We start from the raw sequence: 26,986 nt of genomic DNA, 5'->3' as shown, positions 1-26,986 counted from the left end.
CAACTGAAGTGCAGCATCAGAAGCAAGTGGAGCCATAGGACCAAAAGGAAGGAGAGAAGATGGGGCATAGAGATAGATCCAAAAGTCATTAATGATGAAGGAATAAATGATACTGGGAGCTATGTGGCCAGGTAGAAGATCAAAGGAGGAAAAGAAGGCCAATGACAGTCTGAAGGGCACAAACAGAGAAAGGGGACACAAAGCTGGAGTTGTGTCATTAAATTAAGATCACATGTGATGGCATAACAAATACGCTCTTCATACAATACCACTTAACTCCAAGTCCCAGCACTCTAGGGCTATAGCTCACTTATAAACTGCTTTTGTCTGTAGCTTCTAGCTTCAAGAGCTGAGTTCTGCATGCCAAAAACAAAGCAATACTTATCTTACTCATGTAATATGTTCTATATACATCTGAAAAATAAGGTTCTTGAAAAATTTTCATTCCTGAAGGATCTCTTACACTTGTCACCATCAACCCAGAAATAAAGATTTGAGGCTTTATTTTGCTGGTGCTCAAGAACCTGAGTAAAAATGTTTGCAGCAGCATGCCTATCTGTTATTAGTAAAAGAAGATTTCATTAATGACTGAGCATTTATCCTTTTGGACAAACCTAAATGAGATCATATTTAGATAATTTATTACAATAGGCACCTTTTTAAGGAGGTAAGGAATGCTGGCATCTTCAAACAGAAATATAAGCTAGCTGTGATGTAAAAATAAGAGTTTTATGTGATCAAGATCTCATTTCTTATCCTATAACTGTATACATTACTGAAAACAATTATTGAAATTTCAGAAACATTCAAAAGGTCTTGACTTGTAATTAGAGGTATTAGATATAAGACAATGTTCCTAAGCATATTAAAGTTGAATATCAACCCCTTCCCCCCCCCAAAAAAAAAAGAAAACCAAAAAACAATCCCCAAAACAAAACTAGGCTTTCTTGCTCACTCCTCCTCCACCTTAGCTATTAGGAGTCAAAGCAGCAAACAGGCTACATAGCCTCCAGCTGCCCCTGAGTGGACTTGGCTGCCAGTGGCCTAATTACTCCCAGCGGCCTGCAGGAGGGATGGCTGCCAGGTTATAAGCAGCAGCTGTTTCAATGCCTATGCAGCTACCCAATAGAATAGATGCCTTCCTGCCTAATCTGAGGCTTTTGAAGTCTCCTTGTGCTCTTTTATGCCTATTCTTGCCTTTTTGTTCAAAATTTCCTGTTCCTTGGGTCCTGCTTATTGGCTTTTTTGGCTTAATCGCTCCCCCCCTCTGTTCCTGCCTTATGGGCTGCTTGACCCTTTTGTGCTTTCAGATTTTCTAGTAGGCTCCTTGACCCCTGTCCTCTGACAGTCAGCTTTTGGTTTACCTTAGCAATTGCCCAAGTCCCAGTGCCATACAGTTATATAGCTACTTGGCTAGTAACCGCAGCCTGGATCCCTGTCTCCTGTTTCTGCCTTCCTCTGGCTCATGGCTTTACTCAAGGTGACCACCTGTGTTCCAGTCCCTTACAGATCTCAGCCTCCTGACTCAACTGCTTCTGACCCCTGACTCTAGTTAGGACCCTTGGCCCCTTACTTCATCTGTTCCTGATCCCCTGGGTTGTGACACTCTAGAGTCAAGCCTGACCACTTATGTGCCAGTCATAACCTTGACACCTATGAGGAGAACAGACTGCAATTTGCAATCTTACTGGCTATAGCCACAACAATAGGATAGATAGTCAACCAGGTGGATTGAACTCCTAGCATTTAAATTTTTAAAGAGGAGCAGCATGACCAGAGAATGCATTCAGGGGAGCACCCCTGTCTCTGCCATGAGTGCAAGAACAGCTTTATATACCCCCAAGACCTCTGAGTCCATCAGCACATATACACAGGTGAGATGCTGTACCACTGTGCTTAGTACAGAAAAAACTTCTCCCACAGCTTTGGGCTCACTAAATACCAAGCCACTAGCATGGAGAAGCCACTTGAAATTATGCCCAGATGAATTATGCCATATACTGTTTTGTTGGGAACCTGCAAGATCATCAAGTCCAGTCCCCTGCCATGGGCATCAAGTTATTGGGCTCAAATGAGCTCAACAAGGTACTTATCCAGCCTCATCTTGAACACATCCAAGGATGGCAACAGCACCACATTTGCTGGGAGTGTGTTCCAGATTCTGGCAACCTTTGCAGAAAAAACGTTTTTTGTTATGTCTAGCCTAAATTTTCCCTCAATTAGCTTGTGCCCATTGGTTCTTGTCCTCCCTTGAGGTGCCTTCCTGATGAGTTGCTCCCCTAGATCTTGATGCTCCCCCCCGATAGGCAGCTATCAAGTCACCTCTCAGTCTTCTCTTACCCAGACTGAACAGGCCCGGTTCCCAGAGTCTCTCCTCCTAGGGCCTATCCTCCAGGCCCCTAATCATATGGGTGGCTCTCCTTTGTACCTTCTCGAGCTTATCCACATCTTTCCTGAAGTGTGGTACCCAGAATTAGACATAGTACTCCAGCTGTGGCCTCACCAACAATGAATAGAGAGGAAGAAGCACCTCTGTGGTTCTATTTGCAACACATCAGGTTATGCACACCAGAGTTCTTTTTGCCCTGCAGGTGACTTCATCGCACTGTTGGCTTATGTTCATCTTCCAGTCAGTTGTGACCCCCAGGTCCCATTCAGATGCTGTGTCAGCCAGTGGACCACCACCCATCGTGTAGTTATGGTGAAGGTTCTTTCTACCCAGATGAAGAACCCTGCACTTCTCCCTATTAAACCTCATCTGCTTCCGTTCTGTCCATAAAAACCAGTCTATCAATGTCATCCTAGATCTTTACCCTATCCTCTGATGTGTCCACATTTCCCCACTGCTTAGTATCATCCGTGAACTTAATCACTGAGCTTTCCACCTCTCATCCAAGTCATTAATAAATATGTTAAAGAGCACAGGTCCAAGCACAGATCCCTGGGGAAACTATTGGAGATGGGCCTCCAGAATGAGGCCATCCCATCGATCACAAATCTCTGGGATTGACTTCTAAGCCAGTTGTCTACTCACCTCACTGTAGACTGGTCCAGCCCAGTAGCCTCCAATTTAGTTGAAAGGATCTCATGGGAAACAGAACCAAAGGCTTTACTAAGTCTAAGTAAATGATATCAACCTCATGTCCCTCGTCCAATTGGTTAGTTACCTGGCCATAGAAGGACACCATGTTTGTCAGGCATGATCTACCCTTGACAAAGCCATGTTGGTTACTTCTTAATACCCCATCAGTTGCCAGCTTGTAATTGATGGCCTCCTTAACAAATTTTTCAAAAAATTTTCCCAGTACTGAAATCAGACTGACCAGTCTGTAGTTTGCAGGGTCATCTCTCTTCCCTTTCTTGAAGATAGGCACCACATTAGCCATCTCCATCAGTCGTCCGGGACAACTCCCAAGTTCCACAACTCTTCAAACAGCTTTGCCCTGTGATAAGCTCAGCGAGTTCCTTCAGGTGCTCTTGGATGCAGGGCATCTGGCCCAGAAGACTTGAAAACATCCAAGTGTTTTAAGAGATCCCTCACCTGTTCGGGACTGATTTCATGTAGTCTGTTATCTACAGGAAGCTACACTAGAAAATGTCTCTACTTGTAGATGTTACACACAAACAAACAAACAAACAAAATGCACTTAACCAGAGGTGGCAGTGCATTAGTTCATCCTGGCTCTGCAGCGTCTGTACAGATCAGGCACTTCAGCAGGGCTTTTTCGCACTTTTATCTAATACCTGATTCAATCAGCTATTTAGTTAAAATCCCCAACCCCCCCACTAAAGCACCTAATCTATACAGATGTTGGATGAATTGGGTTCAACTATTGTAATGCCTCTTCTGGGCATGTGCTAGGCTCAGTGTGGGAGCATACCAAGTTTGAAGTTTTAACGTCTGTAAGCAGCCTCAGCGTCTAACAATGGATTGGAATTTATTGTTAAAGAAACACTTAAGAAGATCTAATAATAGATCAAGGCTCCATTGTGCAAGGCATACTGCATACTGCCACTATAGACACAGAGAGAAGACAACCCCCCACCCCCCAAAAAAATAAAAAAAAATCCCAGCTAATAATTTAAGTGAGCAATGCTTTTTTCACCCTTTAATTGAACAACAAGTTTCCATGTGGGAAAGGGGATAAGGAGTGGATTTGGGAGACAGGCATGGCCCTGATTTGTGAGAGGGGGTGTGGCTTGGGACAGTAATAAGGGGCAGGGCAGGGGAGAGTGCCTTAGGTATAAGGTGAGGGACTAGGAGAAGGTAGGAGTGGATAGGGATGGGAGGGAGTACAGGTTTTCTTTTGCAAAGGTGTTGTGTGGATTGGGAAGTGAGGTTCAGCTGGACGGGGGAATGAAAAGGGATGAGGTAGAGGGGATTGCTTTTGCATTATGAAAGGGGGCGGGGGGAGTTTGTGGTATGCTCTCATTTTAATACTTTACTCCATTTCTGTATTTCTTGCCTTTTATTATAAGCTCCCCTGACCCCTTTTTGGGAAGGGTGGCATATACAGCTAGTAAGTCAATTTTAATACCTTTAGAATGCCAAGGCACAGTAGTAGCTGTTCTGACTCTGTGATACTCCAATTTTAATGAGCCCTCCTGGAAGCTCTAACCACATTTAATCTCTTTTTACACTTTAATTAGTTAAGTTATCTTCCACAGACATTTAGGCCTCCCCAAGTACTTGGTAGATGCTACTGAGGTCCATCTCTCTCACAATAATGTTAAAGTGACCCCAAATACCAGAGGTGGTCTATACTGTGGAAGAGACGACAAGGAAGATCAAACTGGAATGTTTAACTGAGGAAACTAAGCCTACCCAGAACTCCTCTGAAATTCTGAGGAAACTGGATAATAATATTCAAAGAATATATTTTTTGCAACTTGATGCATTTCTCAAAGGAACAATGCCAAGTGCATGACCAACCTTCTAAAGATGTTTTTTCGAACCCTGCTGGAAAGAAGAGGTCCCAACAACTCAAGCATGCTTTGGATCAGGCTCTTGTTACAGAAGTGAAACCTCTCATCTCTTTAAGCAGAGGTCTTCGATTCACAGCATTTTCAGATTGTTATAAGCAAAATCATGCAAAGTATAACTATAATGATATGATGGAACTAAGAGCTGATTGTCAACTTGCTAATTAAAACATACTGCACTCTATGGAAATCCAGTTCCGCGTTAGCAAATGCTTTCTGCATTTTAACATCTCATTCAAATCCCGGCTGAGTGAGCAATGTTGTTTGCTTTAGGATATGAAGCTAGGTAGGCACATTTTACGCAAACAGGATAGCATGACAGTTTTGTTACTTACTTTTGACAGTTTCCGAGCTGAGGCACATAAATAAAATTACAAAGTCAGAGGTCAAACAATGTCTGTGATGGTTTTAGACAACACACTTCTCTTTCAGCTCTCCTATCAATGTTGCACAGCTCAACACCAGGCCCAATACTTATTTCAAGAGCAATTAGCAAAGTATAATTGTAAAAGACTGCTTAGTTTTGCAGTCTCACAAACAATTTCATAAATGAGGTAGAGTTTCTTCTCCAGTCCAGCTCTATTGAACCCTAAGGTGAATGGTGCGGTGCTAATGTAACACAGGACAGAGCTGGACTTTTGGAGGACAGTAATTAGAATTGGAAAGAGCTAACTATATAAATATAGTAAACTATAAAAAAGGCATATAATCTTGTTCTCTGAAACTGACTAAGATCTTGCCTTTGTTTTTAATTAAGAATTCTTATAGACTTTAGTGGCATTCTTCCAGGCCTGATATGACTAGATACAAAGGTATAGTTCAAGAGGCGTACAGGTTTAAAAGATGACAAGTGGATTTGGGTGCCTAACTTGAAATATGTTAGCTATATTTGATTTTCAGAGAGTACTGAACATCTGTTTCCTGAGTAATCATGTCCCTTAAAAGTGTCTCAGGCTGAGATCCCTAAATATTGAGGATCCTGAAACAACCACCTTAAAATTTTAGGCCATACTATATGATATTCAGATTCTCGTCCTCCTCTTGGGTTTGAATTTTGTTGCAAATAGCTGCTCTACATAGTCTGAATTGTTTATTAAACTATGGGTTGAGAATAAGATTGCTACTGCAGAATTGCTTATTAAAGATGAAGACCTGAGAAAGTACCACTTACTTAAGACAGGAATGCCAAAACCATGATTTGCATGGAAAAGGAAGCACTAGAGGAATCTTCCCAGGCTCTGCATATTGCTTGTAAAGTAACAGAATCCATTGGCTGGGATATCAGATGCCTGTGGAGTTCTTTGAAGCTCTGAAACATACTTATGGACCTATGGCATCATCACTATGCAAATCTGCAACAGAAATTACAGGTTTTCTACAACCTCTTGTTAAGAAAGTATTCCAGAGGAATGGAATGGCAGAAGCAGATGTCAACTAACTTTTACCATTAAGCAGTAATGATGGTGGAGAAATAAAGAAAGCAGCTGCAGTTTATGCCACCCACACACACACTTCTCCCTGAATTACAGCTAGACGAAAGTTTCAAATAATAGCGTGCGTGTTATTCTGACACTGTAACCCAAAAACATTGCATGTATAGAGGAGATGTTCTGAGAACAGCAAACAAAGAAGTAGCATTTTGCAGTGAGGTATTTTTTTAAAAGAGAAAATGCCTAGATTGTTCATGAACTTTGTCTAACAAGAGGCCTCACTTGGTTTGGCTGAAAAACATGCATCTGTTCATGAGGGTCATATGTTTTCCCTTCTTGTCATAAAAAGTATTCTATTATATTGTGAAGATCAAGTATAGGAGCTGTTCACTATCTGAAATGGGATTAATGGGATTCTTCCAGGCCTGATATGGCATGGCATATGGTACTTAGAAAGAGAGATGTGCAGATTTACAACAATACATCTTAGTTTGGTGGGGTCATAATCTGTCCTTACAGGGAACAAATGTAATGTAAAGGTTTCTGTATCTTTACTGAGGTGTTTTTACATTCTAAAGTGAGCAATGCCCATTGACTTGCATATGAACTTCAATGGCCTATTTATTGTGTAGAGCCAGATCCATAGCTAGTGCATACCTTCATGGCTCCATGGAAGTGAAGGAGACTATGGGGCAGGAGCAGGTAGAGGCAAGTATACATCAAGTGAGGACCTGCCGCGGAATATACATTTTTGATGTAGATGAGGACAAATGTCAATCATCTCTATTTTTGATATCTACCCACCAGGGCAAGCAGTTCCTTTATTGTAATGTTGCCCCAAATTCTGTCCATCTAAAGCAACCTGAACCCTGTCACCATGGTCAACAGCTGCCAACAACTGAACACCTAGAGTCAGAATAGCTTCTAATCTTCCCAAGTGTGTTGTCCAGTCCTCCAGCCCTCACTAGGTCAGCATATGAAATTGCTGGGCTTTCAGTGACTTGAATGATATCTTAGGTACCACAGGGTCTTTGCAATGATGGTGTGAGATACAAATGAACCACCTCTTCCAGCTGATCCTCCCTACAAAGCTGTGAAGAATCATTCCAAGACAAGACCAGGGAAGCAGTTGTGGCAGTTCAGTAGAGATTTATGACTCCAGAGGCACTTCTCTCCTACACTCTCTTATCTGGAGTTCAGTTGGAATTAGTCTATAAATACACATACATATACACACATTTCCAAGTCTTCTATGGCTGAATTTGCACATTAGAGGAGAATTTGCCTTCCTCCTCCCTTTCCCTGCAGCATGCCTACTACCTTCATGTCTTCCACTGGTCTAAGACTACTGCAGTTAACAGATTTATGTTAATTTACACCAGGTGTCTAGTGTCTTTTGGGGGTGAAGTTACATGTTGCACTTAGACCATATCAAGGGCAGTTAAAATGTGAGCATCCACACGTTAAAGCTCATTAACTCATGATAAATACCTTTGGAGCATCTCAAGTTTACACCACTTTGGGCGAGGGCAAGTCTGTGCTACCTAGCTCATGTTAGGGTAGCTTCAGTCTGGTCCATGGAGATGAAACAAGCAATTTGAAGTCTTCCAACATCCCAGAATGCACTTCTAGCTTCCCCCCACCCCGCAGCAGGGATAGAGCCAGGTTTCCTAGCTCCTAGCCACACCCCTGCTTGCCAGCCATCTAGTGGCAAGTGAGAGTTGTGCAGGCAAGAAACAGTATTAACCTTTAATGTATGATAGTATGTTCTAACTTTAAAACTGCTTAAGATTCCACAGATGTAGTATGGTCTAAATGTAACATGTAATTTCACCCTGGTTCTCTGAACTGCATGTGTAGCTAGCTTCTTGGATTTTATCTGCATAGGGCTTATTCATGTTTTTTCTGTATAAAAACTAAGATGGTTCATTTCATTGCTGAACAGCAGCAAGGGTAATTTGCATTTGGGTTTTATGGAATTGCATATAAAGAGCTAATTGACAAATTGTATACAGGAAACCCTCACTATTCGTGGGTTTGCCATTCGCGGTTTCAAATATTCGCGAATGCCAAACCCGCTTCTTAAATACACTTAAAGGAGCTCCTCTGGAGCTCCGGATTTGCCACCACCATGCTCCCACCATTGCCAGAGCAGCCGTGCCCCCCACCAGCTGCCAGGGGCACTCAGTTCATGAATGCAGATGACATTCATGAACACAGTGCCTTATTCATGGATTTCACCATTCACAGGGGATATGAGAACGTATCCCCCACAAATGGCAAGGGTCGCCTGTACTTTACAAAAATATAAGCCTCACATAATTTAATTGTTTCAGTAACTCCATTAATATTAGCCATATTTCAGCACTGCAAGACTTTTTATGGCTGCATTCAGACTTTAGTCAGATGCAAATACAGGTGCTATGCTGTTCTTTATATAGTTCCTACAACTATTGTCTTGGTGATTTTGCTCATGTTGCAGTGATAACATTGAGTCAGTCTTCCTCGTACAAGTTTTTGCCAATGTCATTAAGATTCTTCCTTCAGTGGAAGGTCATTAAGAGACTTAAGAACAAGGAAGGAAAAAACCATAATAACTGAAACTTTCTTATTCTTCCTGTCCATTTCCTAATGTAGGTAGCACTTTATGGTTAAACAGAATTTTATGCCAGTTTGTAGGTTTGGGACCTTTGCTTCTGTCATAACCCTAAAATGAAGCCATAGGAACTCTATTCATATAGGTATCCATTAGAATAGACTGATTAAAATCAGGGATCTAAACCCCTAATTTTAAATCTGTAAGAAAGCTTTATTTAAATAATCCATTTTAATCTTTTATTTCATTTTCACTTTAGTTACTTTCCTAAAGAAAAGCCTATTCTTATGGGTGGTGAACCAGTAGAATGTGCTGTTTAACAACAAAGTTTGGTACTGCATTTTTGTTAACCAGGAAGATAGACTATATACACATTTAAGCAATTACAAAACTAAACATCTGTCTATCCAGAGTCTCAATTTTTACACTTTATTATGCTAGAAAATAGTGAATGACTAGATGATTACATTTTTTTACTTATGACTTGTGGCAAGTTGCTTGGAGATGGAAACTTGAATTTAATTAAAAATGCAGAAAAACAAGTTATTTTCTGCTAGTTAAATAAAACTATAATTGAATGTGCTGGATGAACAAGAAAAAAATTCTCAAAACATATTTTTGCACTAAAAAAGAATTAAGTGTTATCTGAAGATGGTGAACAAAATTAATAATTTTTGGCTACCATGTCAATAAGGAATTTAGAATGATTTCAGTTTCTCATACCTAGGTTTTATTCATATATTGACAAGGGACAATTAGCTGTTCTGCTTTTTTTTATCTGCCAATCAGTTTCTTGGTATGGAATTAAATTATTGAATTGAACTAAGCTAAAAAAGCGAAAATGAAAAAAAATCCTCTTTCTGCACCTACAGAAGAAAGAGCTATGAAAGGATTTTTGACATCTGGTTCAGGTCCTTAGCCAGAGATACCCTTAACTAATGGTTTGATTATTTGTGAGACTTTGACAGCAAACATTTACTGCTTGAATATTATTTTTATTTAGTTTAAATTAAAATGAATGAAGTAGTGTTGAGGCAATGTTAAAGCTGGAGCAGTTTTGCTATATTTGTATTGTTCCTGGCTTGTCCACACACAACAGCTAGAACTCAAAAGGGCAGCTGCCCCTTTGAATTGGCTCCAAAAATATGTGTGTCTATACCCAGTGTCACATACTGCCCTAGATATGCATATTTCCCACTCAGTGATATCAATAATGTTGCACAAACATCCTGAACCAGTTTGCTTCAAGCTCCCATTGTCTTCAATTATTTATTTCCCTTCCCATGACTAATTTATTTAGCACACACCCATATGCGCCCATGTCAAATTATGAAAAAATAAAGTCATAACAGGTATAGAAAAGGGCTATCCACCCATATCCTCTTCAGTATTAGAAAAGGGTGAACAAAACATGAACAAGGCTCTCTGCTCATTCTCTTTCCTCAGGATTGCTGAACTGTTTCACGTATTGTTTTTCTTTTATTCCCGTGCTTGATGAGGCCCAGGAACAGTAATGGTCATGGACTTGTTTGAGATGAATAAAGGAGAGTTAACAGCAAAGTTGGCTGCAGCTGAGGGAGGGTCAACTGGTTTATACAAGCCGACCAAATGCTAATTCTGCCGTGACCTGTTGACATTTTACTGGGCAGCAAGAGACCTGGCATTCTTTGAGACTTCCTTTGGAGCAATTTTCCTCCTTTAAATGTTCCAACCTGTGTGGCCATCACCTTCACTAGAACTCAAACATTTCACACCTATGCCTTCATAAAAAGCAATTCATAATGCAACTGCTGCATCAGATCAGAGAATACCCAAGAAAAGACCCAGCTGTAGCCAGGCTGAATGGAATGTCATTTATACTGCTGGAACCTGCAGCTTCCATAGGAAACTATTCCTGACATGAGAAATTCAGCCATTGCACAGTGGAGAATGTGAGCCATCTCACCTAGCATTGGTTGCCATAAAGCATTAATGAAAACATGAATCTGTAACTTACTGACAAGCACAGATTGAATGAAAACTTACCATCTCACTCACTTCAGCTTCAGGGCTTTCATATGAGCATCTTGGATCCTTAGGCAAGACAGTCATTCCTGAAAATAAACAGCATTTTATGAGCCAAGTGAGAATATACTCATTCAAGAGGTTGTCTTGTTTTCTTTGCATTCAAGACTTCTTTTACTTCAGTGCCATGTTATAGTCAGCTTGATATTTCACTGGTCTTTTAAAAGAGAATAGATTAAATACAAATGTTCTTAACAAAACTTTAAATATCTTCTCACATTTATGATCAGCTTTGTCTACCACTGAGACAGAGCCACTTCTAGAGCAAAATACTCTGTAATAGTGCAATACACAAAGATAGGAGGGGGTAGAGAACCTATGTGCAATGGAGGAAAAACAATTCATATAGGCAGAATGCACACGAACTCTGTTTGGTAAGGACAATCAGGCTAGCAGCCTTTTCAGAAGCATCAAGATTGCTGGCTTCATGCCCACCACACAGCTCTGACAGCGCATAAAAGGGGCTCTTTGTTTTTATATTTTATCCAAAATCCAGCTTGTTGAGTATCTCCATGCTGCCCAGTGCTATGGTGGACACTAGCTCTAGACTGACACACATCCAGCTTTCGTTAGGACTTTTGCTTCCAGATGCTGATCAGTATCCTGTCGAGCATGCAAGACATAATAAAAAACACAGTCTAAGCAGTTATGACTGCAGGTGGTTTGTCATATATCTACTCAGAAAGAGGACCTTTACAATTATTGTTTGTCCAACTCCAGTTTAAGCCTTAAAGGAAAATAAAGTTGAAAATAACTTCCATGAATCACAATGAATGCAAATTTTGTCTTGAGGGATAGCGTAGTTCAATTATATGCAGACATATACTATGGATTGATTACTTTTGGATTATGTACGTCAACTGCAATATCTAAAATAAATAATAATGGATGAAAGATTATATAATATGTCAAGGTGAGATGAATCAATTCATATTTGCTCTGCTAGCAAAGGAAATTAGAAAGTTATATTCTGTTTTTCAGTGTCCAGGGATTTATAAATGTAACTTCCAAAAGTGTTACAAGAATGTACACATGTATATTGCCAAGCACTAAAATAAGGATACATCTAATAGGACATTCTTACCAACACTTGCTTAAACTGATACATAGATGGTATAAGAAATAATGCATCTGTAAAGAGATGCATTGTAGTTTAGTGTTTAAAGCAGGGAGTTCAGTTCCTGGGCTTTTACTCACCCTGTAGTCTTGACTACACTTAACACTTCTGCATTTTTATGTATACTTTTTCTTGGATTTATTAAAATTACCTTTTCAAAAAGGTTGTTTGCTTGATGGAAGATCAACTGATTTTATTCTGCTGCTTATTGGCAGGAGTATTCCTTTTTAAAAGGGTGGGTGTTAGGTGGTGTGCTGTTCTTGCCATAAAGGTGGGGGAAAAGTATGTGCCCATACCAGTCAGTGTGGTAAAGGCCATATCTTTTATTAGACCCACTAGACAGTTGCAAAAACAAAAATTATTTGCAAGCTTTTGGGCTCATGCATCCTTCCTTAGGCAAAGGAGATGCAAAGATTTTAATATACGATATCTTCCCTGTAACATGGAAGATATCATAGTTAGCTATTTTGAAATGAAAACGTCAAAACTTTACAAGAAAGAAGTAAAATTCAACACCCTGAGACCAGGAAACTTATGCCCCTGCTCCAGCCTTTTGTTTCAAGTGAAATTTGCATACTTGCAGAGCAGCCTAAACAGAACAGAACTTCCTTGCCCAGGAGAACCTTTCCATCACCAGTCCTCCTGTGAAATATGAAACATCTTAACAAGAAAGAAAAAAATTCGACATCCTGCTTGCCATCAGTCACCTTTGAAGTAAATAGACTGCTCCAACCTTTATCCGAATCCAATTTGCACAAAATGAACTTTTCTACTCAGAAGAACTTATACCATCCTCCAGCTCTTCTGTGCAATATGAATTTTCATTTCTACCTGGGAGAAATTTTACAATCTTTGCATTCTGCTTTGCCTGAGGAAGGGTGCATGATCCTGAAAGCTTGCAAATAAAGCATTTTTTTGCAACTATGTAGCTGGTCTAATAAAAGACATCACATCTACCACACTGACTGCTTTTGCTTTTAGACCAACACAGCTACAACCTTTATCCCTGTGCACATACTGTGCACAAAGATCTGCTATTGCTCAGATCTTTGAATGTTTCTGCTTTTCTAATAATATTAGCTAGCAGGTTGTCTTGTTTTCTCATAAGTCATAATTATTGTGGGGAAAGATTTTCAAAAGACCTATAAGAAGGTAGGAGCAGAAGTCCCATAGGCTTGCAAATCTTAAGGTGTTTTTGAAAGACTTCGTATAGTTTCTATTATACACTTGGAGAGCTGTTCTTTTATTGGCAGCCATACATAGTACCTCTCCAAATAGCAGTCCTGCCCCTATTTGAAAAGGAAAACAGATCCTACAGTAATCTGGATGCTTGAGGCCAGGTTCCTAAAGATCTGAGGAGCCAGGAGCTTCCACTTAGGAGTTAGAGAAATGGCCAGATTTGGGGAACTAATTGGTCCTGAGTACTTGTGGAAGTCTGGCCCTGTTGTTTACTTACTATTGTTAGGGGACAGATCCTAATCAGTTTCACCTTAGAATAGGGTTAGATACAGACATTCAAAAAGCCTAAACCTGAATTGATTCAATCTTTGCAGGGTACTCTAAGCTGCCTAGGTTGAACTGGTTTGCAAGTGTACAAACATTCCCTCTGGACTGAGGAAATGCAGGCACTTTGCTGCAGTGGCTCAGGCTAGAAGCCAGGGGTCTCTAGATCAGCTCTCCCATCCCTTCCACCGTGCTGAGCTGAGGTGGAGTTGGCCAGGCCCTGGCAGGATGCTTTGATTATGGAGGGGTTTAAACCCCCATCCTGTCTGCACAGTCCCAGGCTTTTCCACACTCACTGCTCAAGGGGCAGGATTGTTGCCAGCCCCCAGCCCCCCCCACTAGTACTCTGAGGCAAAGCCGGGGGGGGGAGGGGAGGGATGCAGTGCATGCACCTGTTGATGATACTGTTTTTCAATCTCTCTGCTTCTTCATACTGTCTGCAGCAAACCTGACAAGTGAGGGAGCCAGGAGGGGGCTGACAACACAGCATTTAGCAGCCCGTCAAGAAAACAAAAGCCTCTCTCATTAGTTCAAGCTCTTCTTAAACAGATTTTTTCTAAGGAAGGAACAGAGGGACATTACCAGCTGACCTGTTGATTAGCTCCAAAAAGCCCTAAGTGGACACTGTTGTCTGCCTTTGTCCTGTCCCAGTGAAAGTGGAGACATGCACATAGACACCTCTCAGCATTAGCTAGCATACCACATACCTAGGGTCCATGGAGCTGGGGGTCTCTCCTGTGGGAGATGGGAGGGAGGGGCAGATGCCCTGCTTGAGCAGTGAGCGGTGGGGGCCAAGGGGAAGCCAGGCAGACCTTGCTGTGCCTGCAGTTTCTGCTGGAGCTCTGGCTAGGGAGCAGAGGAATGGGGCCAGTCTTGTTCTCTGGAGCAGACAGCCCTGCCCAGCCCAGTCCAGCCCTGCAAAGCATCTGGGATGCTGTGGGGCTCTGGTTTAACTTAAACCAGGAAGGGGTGTGGGACAGACTTTGCATAGACCAGTTTGACCCAAATCAGTTAAATCTGATACTACACTCAACCAGGGTTATCTAAAAACAGTTTCAGCCATTTTGAAACTGGTTTATATTCACTGAACTTATGTTCTGTTACAAGTTTAAACCAGTTTACGATCACTTAAAGTGGTTTATGTGTAATGTTTGTCCCTAGCCCAGGTGTTCCCCTTCCTCTCTCCTTTCCTGGGCACAGCCTGCATTTATAGGCAAACATGCCACAGCTCTTATGCAGCAAGTATAACTCTGTGGATAGGTATAATATAAAAGATCTATGCACCTTATTCAGGCACAAAAAAACTCCTTGAAGAAAACATCCACAAAGCAACTACCATCTCTTGCTTTATTTCCCTCCTTCATACTCATCCCCACCTCAATACCTGCAAAGTTCTACACTCAGATGGCAAATAGGCAGGGGGTGAGCTGATGCCTCTACTTATTGAGAGTGCGTACAATCATTTGCCACACTGGGTCTACATTCACATGGCTTACTTTAAACTACCTAAGCGTAGACTAGGAACAGTGTGTACAGCCATTCATGACTCCCAGGAGCCATGCAGGGAACCTCTTGGGGTGAGGAGAGGGGTGGGTGAGATTGGGGGAGGTTAGCAGGTGGGGGGGTGGGCGGCACAAAAAATTAGCCCTGTCAGGGGCGGGGGCAGATTGGAATAATGTATTCCCAAGGCTGGGGTGATGACTGGGGTTTCCCAGCCCAGCACTGTGCTATGAACACATGGAGGCATTTGCAAAAATCAGTTTAACTTGATCACAATCTATATTTGTGCATCTCTGCAGGTGAATTAACCTGAATCAGACACGCCAATTTTGGGGTGATTTAAGCTCCCTTAATGCCTGCACCATTGGGCATATAGATTGACCTAACTCTGGTTAGGTCAATCTAAATCAGTGGTCTCCGACCTTTTTAAGGTGAAGATCACTTTTTGAAGTAAAGGGCAATCCAGGATCTAGAGCCCTCCCCCGCCTGCCTGCCTGCCTCCTCTGCCCCCCAGCCCAACAGGTCAGTCTGTGGGGGGTGGGGGAGGCAGATCAAGGCCCCAGCAGTGAGGGAAGGTGTGGGGCAGGGGCAGGGAGGCGTGGGGCCCTGGCCAGGCCAGGCCAGGCTGAGGAAGGTTCAGAGCCTGGATGGTTCGTCTAGGTGCATGAGGAGGCTCCCACTGCTGCACGCACGCCGGCAGATGCCCAGGAGCCACGTGCTCCCCTGATCTGTGCATGGGGTAAGGTGACTGCTACTGTGCCCTGGCCTTTGTGCCCCAAGCCCCGAGCTGTGGCCCAGCCTCAGCCCAGCCACATACATCCTGCCACTTTTATGTCCCGCTGCCCCTAAACTGTGTCCTGGATGCTCCCGACATGCATCTCACTGCTCCTGATTGCAAGTCCCCTCAGACTGAGATCGACTGTCAGGGGCTCCCTGATCAACTGGTCAATCTCGATGAACCGGTTGGTGACCAATGATCTAAATGCAATGCCTGTACATATTCTGCCTGACATTTAGCCTTCCTATTGTCACATCCTTATTCCCCGCCACTCCCCCTACCCATTATTTAGTTTAATTACCTGTTGTCTCTTTTCATAGACAAGGCTATGAGTTCAGTACTCTTTATTGTACTCTCTGGAGGACGTTGCACAATGGAGCTCTGATCCTCTCAGGCCCTGAGACCCCACTGCAATAGAAAGCAGTGGACAACTGTTGTTTTTGTTTTATCTTTATTTGACCTTCACGCCAATTACTTCCTTTATGGGAAGTCTCCTTGGACAGGCTGTACAACTCTGAAGAACCCCAACTGTTCTGCCATATTTGAGATCTCCCACGCCTGTGGCATTTGGCTTGAAACCTGTTGCTTCTGTTTGTCTGCATCCAGTTGAGTTTACAAAGAAAGGAAGGACTGTCCTGTGGCTAGGATTCTAACTTGGGTTGAATTCCCTCCCCTGTTACAGACTTCCAGTGTGATTGAGAACAAGCAGCAAGAAGCACAAGTAATTTACATTCCCAATCTTTGAATGGGTGAAATAGCACTTCCTCCTCCTTACTTCACTGGTGTGTTAAGTGGATAAATACATTAAAAATCATGAGGTCCTCTAATGCAATGGTAATACAAGTATTCATGATAGGATCTGTGTCCTTCCAACTGTAAGGGATAGAAATAACAACAACTGTAAGAATGAGGCCACCAAAAATAATGGTCCAGTAAACTACAGTGAATCAATTTGACCTCCCCCTGTATTCAGTAATAGGTTGCTTCAGGGATATTATTTCTCCAGTTGATTTGCATTAGGGAATAGCAGTTTAAAGCAAAGCCCAAACCTATTCCATGCAGAGGTTTTGTCTACATGGTGATCCAGTTCATGTTACCATTATTAGAGCCCATTTTTATCAAATCCCATCATCTGATTGCACAGCAAAGATGTGAAAGAAAAGAAAGGAACTGTCCTGTAGCTAGTCAGTCATAACAGCTATAGGGCAGTTCCATCAGCACTATCTAGCTCAGAAGCTTTTGATCCACCCCGGGCTTGCTAGTTCCACTTATGTGTAGCACTTTGCTGACTTGTTTGTTTCCTTTTATTGGCTGTTAACTTTAACTATGAATAGTGTTTGATGGTTGAGAGGAGGCCAACAATAAAGAGGGACAGGACAGAAAGATAGAATGGAAATGACGGTGAGCTAAATAGACTCTCCTTAAGAGTAGGATACAGGCAAATTTGGAGGGTAAGGAAGAAACAATAATTGAAGAGATGAAATTTGGGCTGCCAGTTAGAGTGCTTGCACATGCTGTAAACATGGAGAAAAAGGGAGACATTTATTTTAAACAGGAGAGACAGTGTTTACATACCAAACATGTACAAGCCATAACATAGCTGCCCATCCCATGGATGGCAAACGCTGTAAGGAACCTGTAACATCTGTACTCTGATTGCTTCTGGGTGCAAGCCAAGGTACTGTTGATTCACTTTAAAGACCAGAATGATGTGGGACCCATATATCTGAGCAACTGTTTCTGCTCCATTCCTACATCACTGCAATTAAAAAGTCATCTGGGAGATCCTTGCTGGTTTCCTTCTTCGTTTCTAAATTTGGATGCTCCATGCCAAGCACTATTGTTAGGATGCAAGATTCCCTGTTAACTGCACTCTGTTCCCCAAGGTAGGTCCATGGACAGTCATGACTTGTGTTATGAGAGTACTGGAGGTCTGATCTCAGACCTGAAGAAGAATGAATTGCATTTGAAAGCTTGTTTTATGTCTATCCCAATTATGCAGTTGATCCAATAAAAGATATCACCCACAAAAATCTATGGCCTTTGTTAGTTGTTTTCATTTTGAATTTTATTTTTAGATTGAGCAAGCAACATATCAAATGAGTGCTTACATGAGTGTGGTACCTACCGGCATGATGTTATGTTGTTAGGAGACAAATAAGCCTCAACAAGAACCCTTGTTAAATACAACCATTATCCTGGAGTTATGGGTGGATCTAAAATGGTGAAAAGCAAGAGAGGAGGGGGAGTTGAAGGTGGTGTGGGGCATCATTATGTAATGTAACACATTTTCTCCATTTGAAAGCAAACTAGACACCCTCCCAATATGCTGTTATTATGCTTTATTCAGTTTAAGATCCAGGAGAAATAAAAATTTGTAGTCTTGCTTTAGACCATACTTAATCCAGTTTGTGGATGATTTCTTGTTCTTCAATTTGCCGTTCCATTTGTTTGTATAGTCAGGGTTGTGTTAAGTATGGTTTAAACCAGAGGTGGCCAATCTACAAGTAGCATGGGCAGCCTATGTGTGGCACACAGCAGGCTGGGGAAGGGACAGGTAGCACAGCAGCAGATAGCGCAGGAAGCAGAAGGCAGAGCAGCAGATCATCAGGGAGTTCAGGGCAGAAAGCAGATTGGTCAGGGAGCACAGAGCAGCAGATCAGACAGGAGAGGACGATTGGAGTGGCACTCAGGAAGGGTGCATGGCTATTTTGTGGCATGCCTTCCAAAAATGTTGGCTCCCCCACTGTTCTAAACCAAGACTGGATTCTTATCCCATTACCTGGATTCATTTTTATAACCCCCTAGGCCCCTCAATGGGTTAACTACTTTGTTTTTCTCTCTCCTACCCACCCGGCTTCTCCCTTCAGTGTCCCCTCCTTTTCATCATTCCTCCCTATCTTTGTAGTCTAACCACAGCTTTCTATTTTAGTATTGAGGTACTAAATAGTATTTTAGTATTGAGGTACTAAATAGTATTGAGTACTGTTGCCCTGATGGTCTGTAAGAGATATGAGAGAGGTACGAATGTTTGTGGGTGATACCTTTTATTGGACTAACTGCATGTTGGCCTCTGTATAGATAAGTTTTTGAGGTATCACAGTACCCTTCCCCAAGTCAAAGACCTCTTGCTTTCTATTTAGAAGCTTTGCTTCCTACAGCCCCTTCATAGCAGCTGATGAAGTAAGCTGCTGCTTAATAAAACCTTATGCAACTTTGATTTAGTTAGCCTATAAGGTGCAAATCTTTTACTGGATCAACTCAGGGCTACAACATCACTCCAAACCCTATAAGAAATCTTCTTCAAATAATACTTCTTGTTTCCTTTCCATTAGCAAAGGAAACTCCTTACTGCTCTAGAGGGGTAAGCCCTTAAGTCAGTGGTTTTTAACCCTTTTTTCATTTGTGGCCCCTAAACAATTTTGAAGGAGGTGTGAACCCATTTGAATTGTAAGTGTGGGTATTTACACACTCTTGATTCATCATAGTCATCTCTCACAGACCCCTTAGACATAGTCTGTAGACCAGCCCGAGCACAGGTTAAAAGCCACTGCCTTACATGTTTGGGAAGTACAGTACTTCTGTCCTACATCCCTTACTGTTTTTGTTTTCCACGTCATGACCATCAATAGGAGCTCTGCCATTCTTTCTGATGACACTTAGCATAAGACCATCAACTAATTTTACCCTTTCTTCATGCAGATAGTGTGGTATTCAGGTGGTTATAAACGTTTTAACGAGTGGTCTGGTTTTTATTTAGCTGGTCTACTTATTTCTCTTCCAAGTAAAGATTGTTTTGGCATTCAAGCTATAGCAAACTTTTTGTACCCAATGTATACACAACATAATTAGTCTTTAGTGCACCTACACAAAAGTTTTTAATTGCATAGTTCTGTAATCAAAGACTAAGCAACAGGAATTAGAATGCAATGAGCGAATTTCTCACCCATTTAGTCACCATCAAAACATTTGCCCAGTGTAATTTCCAAAACAATGCTGTTTGTGGCCTGGTCTATACCAGAAACTCTACTGACAATGGGTGGCAACAATTTATTGAACTTCATAGTGCTTAGTTGCAAAATATCTCTCAGGGCAAAATGAGGCCAGCTCCCTTTCAGAACTCTGTGATGAAGACTGACTCCTGAGTGGTTTTTAACTATGGATCTCTGGTCTGCAGCTTAACACAATATTTTCCTAGCCTACATTTGCCTCAAACAATGATTAACCTATAGTCAACATTAATTAATATGGCTCAGGTCTCTATTTGCTGACACTGAAAAGTTTTGCTTCCTTACTATGCTAGCAGCCCCATTTGAATGGTCAGAGAACAACTGCGTCTACAGAAAGGCTTTTGATTACCTAGTTCTGTAAGCAAAACTAAACAATTCCCCCACATAACCTTGATTCTCTCTCTCACACTCACACCTGACAGCTATGCCAATAAAACTGCATGGGTATCCCAAAGAGAGCACTGTGACTCATAGTCTAGTTCTGAAAGCTGTGTGGTCACAAGCCCTCATTTTCTGTTGATAAGAGACAGGAAGCAGAGGCTTTGGAGAATCCATGAGCAGTATTGTCAACCCCACCCTGCCAAAAATCAGGAGATGAACTCTTAAAAAAAATAAAGAGATTGGCATGTAATCCATGAAATGCTATTTTTGAAGCGTGTGTGCTGGGGGTTACTTGTGAAGGTGTGGGAGTCCATGCGTGTGTGTGGGGGGCTTGGAGACCAGAGATGGAGGGTCCCCACACAGGGTACTGTGGGTCAGGAGTGAGGGGCAGCAGCAGGGCTGGGGGCCTGTGGCTTGGTAGTGAGGAACAGACACATAGACACAGACAGCACCCAGCTGGTAAATGGAGGGGAAGAGGTGGGGGGAGGGAAGGGATTGGGGGGGAAGATTGAGGCCCCCATGGTGAGGGAGAGGGTGGGGTGGGAGCAGTGGCCAGGGTGAATGGGGCTGGGGTGAGTTGTTCAGAGGCACGGGGGAGGGGTGTGGCTCCCCACAGCAGTGCACAGCCCCAGAGGAGGTATGGGGGGCATGTGCCCCCCATGGGGCAGAGGCAGGCTGCCCATTGTGGGCTTGGGGCTCTGCACCTGGCTGCCCCAGAAGCTTAGCCGTGCAATGCCTTTGCTGCCCACTGGGCAGGCAGGGGATGTGAGGTGTGTTGGCCACGTGGTGCATCCTCTGTCCACCTGGCAGCAGGAAGCACATTGGCATCATGCAGCTGAGCTCCTGGAGCAAAGGCAGCAGGGTGCAAGCCTCCAAGCCTGCAGTGGGCAGCCCATCTCTGCCGCATGTGGGAGGCATATGCCTCCCAATGCCTTGGGGTTGTGAGATGCTATGGGAAGACGCACCCCTCCCTTGCACCTCTGGAGGACCCATCCTGGCCCCGGGGCCCCATTCACCCCATCCCCTACTCCTGCTCCACTCCCTCACACCACAGGGGCCTTGATCTCTCAACGCCCCTGCCCCATCCCTTCCTCTCCATAGACTTACCAGACCTGGGAAAATCCACAGATTTGAGGGTTCAATCTGGAGATCACAAGTTGGAGTTACTTTGACTTAGAAATCTCAAGTTTCAGAATGGTTTTGTGACAGCTGGCATTACTGCATGATTTTAATTTCTTAAATCAGGGGTGGGCAATTATTTGAGCCCATGGGCCATGCAGGTAGTTGGAGAGCTGCCAAAGGCCAGTCAGCACCTCCCTATAAAAGAGCCCGGAGCCTGCGTGCCCTATGGCTTCTCCTCACCACCACCACCAGTAGTGCACAGCTCCAGCCCCAGCCCCAGTCTGCCCTGCACCCACTCTGGATTTGCCTCATTTGGAGCAGACCATCCGGAACCTGCACACACAGTTGGTCAGGGCTGTGCACTCAGGTTCCTGCCAGTATCATGGGGATGGGGCCAGTGGGTGGTGACAGCTGGAAGGAGTTGCCACCACCTGGGCTGCCTAGAAAGGTAGTCCAGCTGTGGAGTCACCCCAGTCCTGATACATGCCCGGGGGTGGCAGGAAGCACCCCAGGCCACATGGCACCTAGGTCAGGTGGGATGGAGGGACCCACCACAGGCCAGACAAAGTCCCTCTGCAGGCTGTATCCAGCCCATGGGCTGTATTTTTCCCACCCCTGTCTAACATCATTTGAAGTAACTTTCCCTTATAGTTGACATTCACCCTCTGTTTTGATGTGTTGAGAAAACAAAAAGGAAAGAAGACAAATTGGGAAATAGGCAAATAGGGAACAAAGAAAAAGGAATGTAAAATTAATTACAGGTTTGTGGACCCAACCGCATTCATTCATTTTGACAGGGGTGCACCTCATATGCATTAACACACTTCAGTTAATGCACATTAAATCTAGTACCTCCATTGTAGGGTACTAGGAAAATGTATGTTAGTCTTTCTTAATGTGCATTAACAAAGAGCAAGTGATGCTTAATGCGCATTAGCCTATTTTAATGTGCATTAACTAAATAGAACTTTTTTTCAGTGATGCCTTCATGTGCATTAAAATAGGCTAATGTGCACTGAAGTGTATGTGTACGTGCACCCACAGAGTCCTATTTATTTGAAAGGGAGATGTGGCATGCCCAGTGGAATGAAGCCCATGGGTAACTTTTAGTTATGACCCAAGGAGTGGGAGAGATCCAGGTCTGTAGAAAAAACATGAAAAAGTTCTTTCCAGTAGTTGCTGCTTCTCCTATTAATTCTATGCATCAGGGAGATGGAAGATTAGTCATTTCTAATGCAAAGCGTTTGGTTTCTGAATTGAGTCTCACCACAAGAGAGAATGAAAGGGAAGCAGAAGGAAATAAAAAGGACAAGTGTTGCATTCTTACTGGAGACCTCCAAGCTGTTGTGCTCAAGATGAGTCATAAGTGGCACAAGTGTAAGAAAGCAGGGAAACTGCAGCATGACTCACAGCATCACACACTTCTTATTCATGATACTTGAAGACCACCCAATAACAGATAGTTATATTGTGCAGATCTCTAATGACTGAGAAACTTGGGCTGCTTGAACAAGTGAGCTGTGAAAATAATCTGTCACCGATCATTATGTGCAGCTGGAAAGAGGTGGTGTATGAAAGGCCCCAAAGGTTATGCTAGTAGTTCTGTAAATTACACATCAGTAATTTGATGGAAGCAAACTAAATTAATGCCTGGGGATCCAATAAAGTCACTGAGGGAATATCAAAGATGAATTTGGCTAAGTGGACTCATATGCATGAGTGGTACATGCCAGACACCCAACTATGCCACTAGCTTGGGCTAAGTGTTGTGGCATCTTTGACTCCACCTTGCCATAGGTTAAAAGCATGCACAAACACAGTTTCTGTGGAGCAGCAGACACAGCAAAAAGCCTCCTGCAGCCCCACTCACTCCATGGTATCCTAATAATTTTCTTTACCTTGTAGATATAAATATTGAAATTTTTAGGACAGGGGCATTTTTTTCCTATGTCTACGTTTCATGTCTAAAGCAATGGAGCTCTGATCCTAACTGTGGTCTTCAGCTGCTACTGTAATATAGAAAATAGTTACCTATAATTGAAAAGTGAAATTTAATTAAACAAACCCATCACCCCACGCAGGGGACAAGACCCTTTGAAGAAGGCTGATCCTGTGGTAGTGTATTGGATGGTCAACATGCTATTTAAAGTGAGGATGTTTTCCATCATAAAGGGCAGTCTAGGACCAGAAGTGTGTTTTAGGTCCCTCCTACAAAGATATCTGGCTACTCTTCTCTGAGGAGAAGCAGCCAACCTGAAATAAGATGGATCAAATCCTATATTCCATGGGCTTAACCACCGCACATCAAACATACTTAATGAGAAAGGAAGAAGACTCTGCTCTACTGACATTAAGATGCAGGTGGAAGAGTGCAGAGAAGAGGATCTGTCATCAACTTTTCTCACACACTTCCCTCTCCTTCTGGTGTGTCACTCTAGGTCTGGTTTCAGTCTTATGTTGGATGAAAAAGGCAAAAAGGGTTAAAGTGCAAAGAATATTCCTGTATCACTGTATTATTTCAGATAGGGCCTGAGGGAAATCCAACTGAAGACAACTGGAATCCTTCCACTGACTTATCCTACACACAATTTATCCCAAAGTCTCTTCCACTAGGCTTACATTCACTTCTGTCAGCTTTCAGTGTGTTGCTACAGTAACAAAAGGATTCATGAACTTGGAGCAAAGGAAAAAAGGGAAAGGACCCTATGTGGGGGCACAAAATTAGCTTTTGGAGAAATGTTTCCATCCTTGGAGGGAATGTAGCACTACAGAATTGAAGATTCAAAAACAGACAGATAGGTGTGAAGGTGTAAAGGTGGCCCCAGGAGAGCCAGAGCTGTAACTGTTCAGTCATGGGAGTTGAGACAGGCTGAAACAAGTCAAACTCAAATCTCTGAACAAGTCTTCCAGACTTGGTTTGCTTCAGCCCTCCCATAGCAACTTGCTTTCTACTGGGCTCTGGCACTTTTAGGGCTCCTATATATGTGCAGGGAACCTGCTCTGACATGCTGGAAATCCAGCATGTCAGAGCAGACTCAACTGAGTCTGCTGGAATATGGAAATTGATGTGCTGTGGCAGCCTTCCCCATCATATTGGTGTCCTTGTACATCTCTGTGCTGAAAAAATGGCGGCGAGGCACTTTGAAATAAAATATGTTCAATGAGCTTTAGTTCAAAGTGCCTTGTCACTATTTTTTCATTGTGGGGATGCATGGGATGCTGATACATGTGATGTGTGGGCACTTCTAATTAGTGCGGCTCGCTATTTAAATCACCTGGGGCCACATCCCAAAGTATGTGTAAAAATGCCCTTAATGCTCAATTTTGGAGCCCTTACAGCTTACAGTGCTGCTCCAACATTTCTATAGAGATCTGCCAGTTTTCATTCTAACAGCTTCATGTAAAAATTTTGCATACTGCAGACCGGCAAATTTGCTGACTTGAATATGGAAAAAATGGAACCAAGTAATATGGTCTCTTATCTGCTTCTACTGCAGGCACAGAATGATACAGCTTTACTTGTGTCAGTTGTAATTACAAGCCGTGCAGATAGGAGTAGCTCCCCTGATTTCCCCTCTGTTATTGCAAAACTGCTTATTTACAGCCCTGCTGCCAAAGGACAGGAGTGTTTTTTCACATTTATAGCAAGAACACATGGTGAATGTCACGTAAAACCAACTCCGCAAGTATAATCAAATCCCGCTATCTCTGGGAAGGCTGCATGAGATCTGACAGAGAAAAGAATGCAAAAGGAACCTCGCAGGTAGATGCTACACAGTGTTTTGCAACACTGACACATTCAACACAGTAACCCAGACTCTGGTTTAGAGGTCAGGTACTCCATGGGGGTGAGTACCGTGATGAAGGGTATGTGTACACTGCTTACTGGGTAGAGCTACCCTACCTGACTGCAAATGAGCCACCTCAGATACCAGAAGTGAAGTAGAAGCATGGAGCTTTCCATGAGCTATTCTATCCTTCTGTGTCAGGTACGTCTACTTTAGTGATTGCACCTGAGATGCCATGAAATCCTTTTAAGGGTGCTGCAGGGTGAGAGGAAGTAAGCACTGTAATAAAGTTTTTGAAATAGGGTGTTGCTAAATTCTGAAGAGTTGTGGAGAGGTTCCTTGAGTCTAAAAGAAAAAAGGGTTGAGAACCTCCTGCCTTACCTTCTGCCATATATACACCTGTATACTCTGCTTAGACACAAAGGAGCTATATTTGGCCTCGCATGCCCAACAGCAAGATGCTGTCTCCATGTCTGATCAGGCACTGGTTCTCTTAAAAGTTGTACTCTGCCTGCTTTGCTGATGTTAGCCTTCTTCTCAACAGTGTGCCCTTGTAAAGAAGGTTAATAGCCTACTGGGGTGCATTAGTAGGAGTGTTGCCAATAGATTAAGGAAAGTGTTTATTTCCCAATATTGGGCATTAGTGGGGCCACATCTGAAGTACTGTGTCCAGTTTTGGGTCCCCCACTACAGAAAGGATGTGGGCAAATTGGAGAGAGTTCAGCAGAGGGCAACAAAATGGCTGGGGCACATGACTCCTGAGGAGAGGCTAAGGGAACTTGGCTAATTTAGTCTGGAGAAGACAAGGCTGAGAGGGGATTTAATAGCAGCCTTCAACTCCCTGAAGGGAGGTTCAGAAGAGGATGGAGCTAGAATATTCTGGGTGGTGGCAGATGACAGAACAAGGAACAATGGTCTTGAGGAGCAATGATCTCAAGTTGCAGCAAGGGAAGTTTAGGTTAGATATTAGGAAAAACTCTCACTAGGAGGGTAGTAAAACACTGGAACAGGTTACCCAGAGAAGTTGTGCAATCTTCATCCTTGGAGGTTTTTATGACCTGCCTAGACAATTTTTTGGCTGAGATGATCTAGCTGGGGATGGTCCTGCTTTGAGCAGGGGTTTGGACTAGATGACCTCCTTAGGTCCCTTCCAACCCTCATTTTCTATGATTCCATGTTGAGTAGCTGTATTGAAATCAATAGTATTAGTCCCTGCAATATATGCTACATTTCCCAATGTACATCGATCAGAATCCATTTTAGTAACTGGTAATCAGAACTGATCCTTAGATGCTTTGCAGTACATAGTGTTGCTCTTACTCAAAAATTAGGAGTATTGTGCATAGTAGTTAGATCCATTTTCTTGAAAAGGCTTACATGTGGAATGAGTTTTACTCAAATTGTGTAAAAAAGTTACAGAATCTGGTCCTTACTGAATAAGTCTAGCAATCTGAGAAAATGATATATAACTAAGAAAAATTAGTGTCAAAGTTTTCTCCCAAAGTACTATTAGTTTGTCCAGAAAAAGGCAAGCTATTGAGCAAAAATAGCATCCATATATTATATGACTTCCTAGATTATTCACATGGTCTCTCCCAGAATTAACATGTGTTGTGAAAATGTCTCATTTCCTGGTCATACATTCAAAGGAGGTGTGGCTCGTGGGTATATAGATGGAGTTTATTTCATAGCTTCAAGGAGCTATAATAAAGGA

General features: G+C 42.7%; 1 protein-coding gene across 3 annotated transcripts in view; it reads right to left on the bottom strand.

Moving 5' to 3' along the window:
* Positions 1-26,986, bottom strand: part of PALM2AKAP2 (PALM2 and AKAP2 fusion) — a 469,405-nt gene that overhangs the window by 184,060 nt on the left and 258,359 nt on the right. For 2 of the 3 annotated variants that reach the window (XM_014596351.3, XM_019490693.2), the window contains exon 8: positions 11,035-11,102. In XM_014596351.3, the coding sequence (XP_014451837.2) occupies positions 11,035-11,102 (68 nt within the window). The remainder of the gene's footprint in view (positions 1-11,034; positions 11,103-26,986) is intronic. The other variant, XM_059724612.1, reaches the window with a different exon arrangement.

The sequence above is a fragment of the Alligator mississippiensis genome, chromosome 3, assembly GCF_030867095.1.
Source record: "Alligator mississippiensis isolate rAllMis1 chromosome 3, rAllMis1, whole genome shotgun sequence".
Classification (NCBI taxonomy): domain Eukaryota; kingdom Metazoa; phylum Chordata; order Crocodylia; family Alligatoridae; genus Alligator; species Alligator mississippiensis.
Note: the sequence above shows the minus strand (reverse complement) of the source record. Positions and strands in the feature narration are given on the sequence as shown.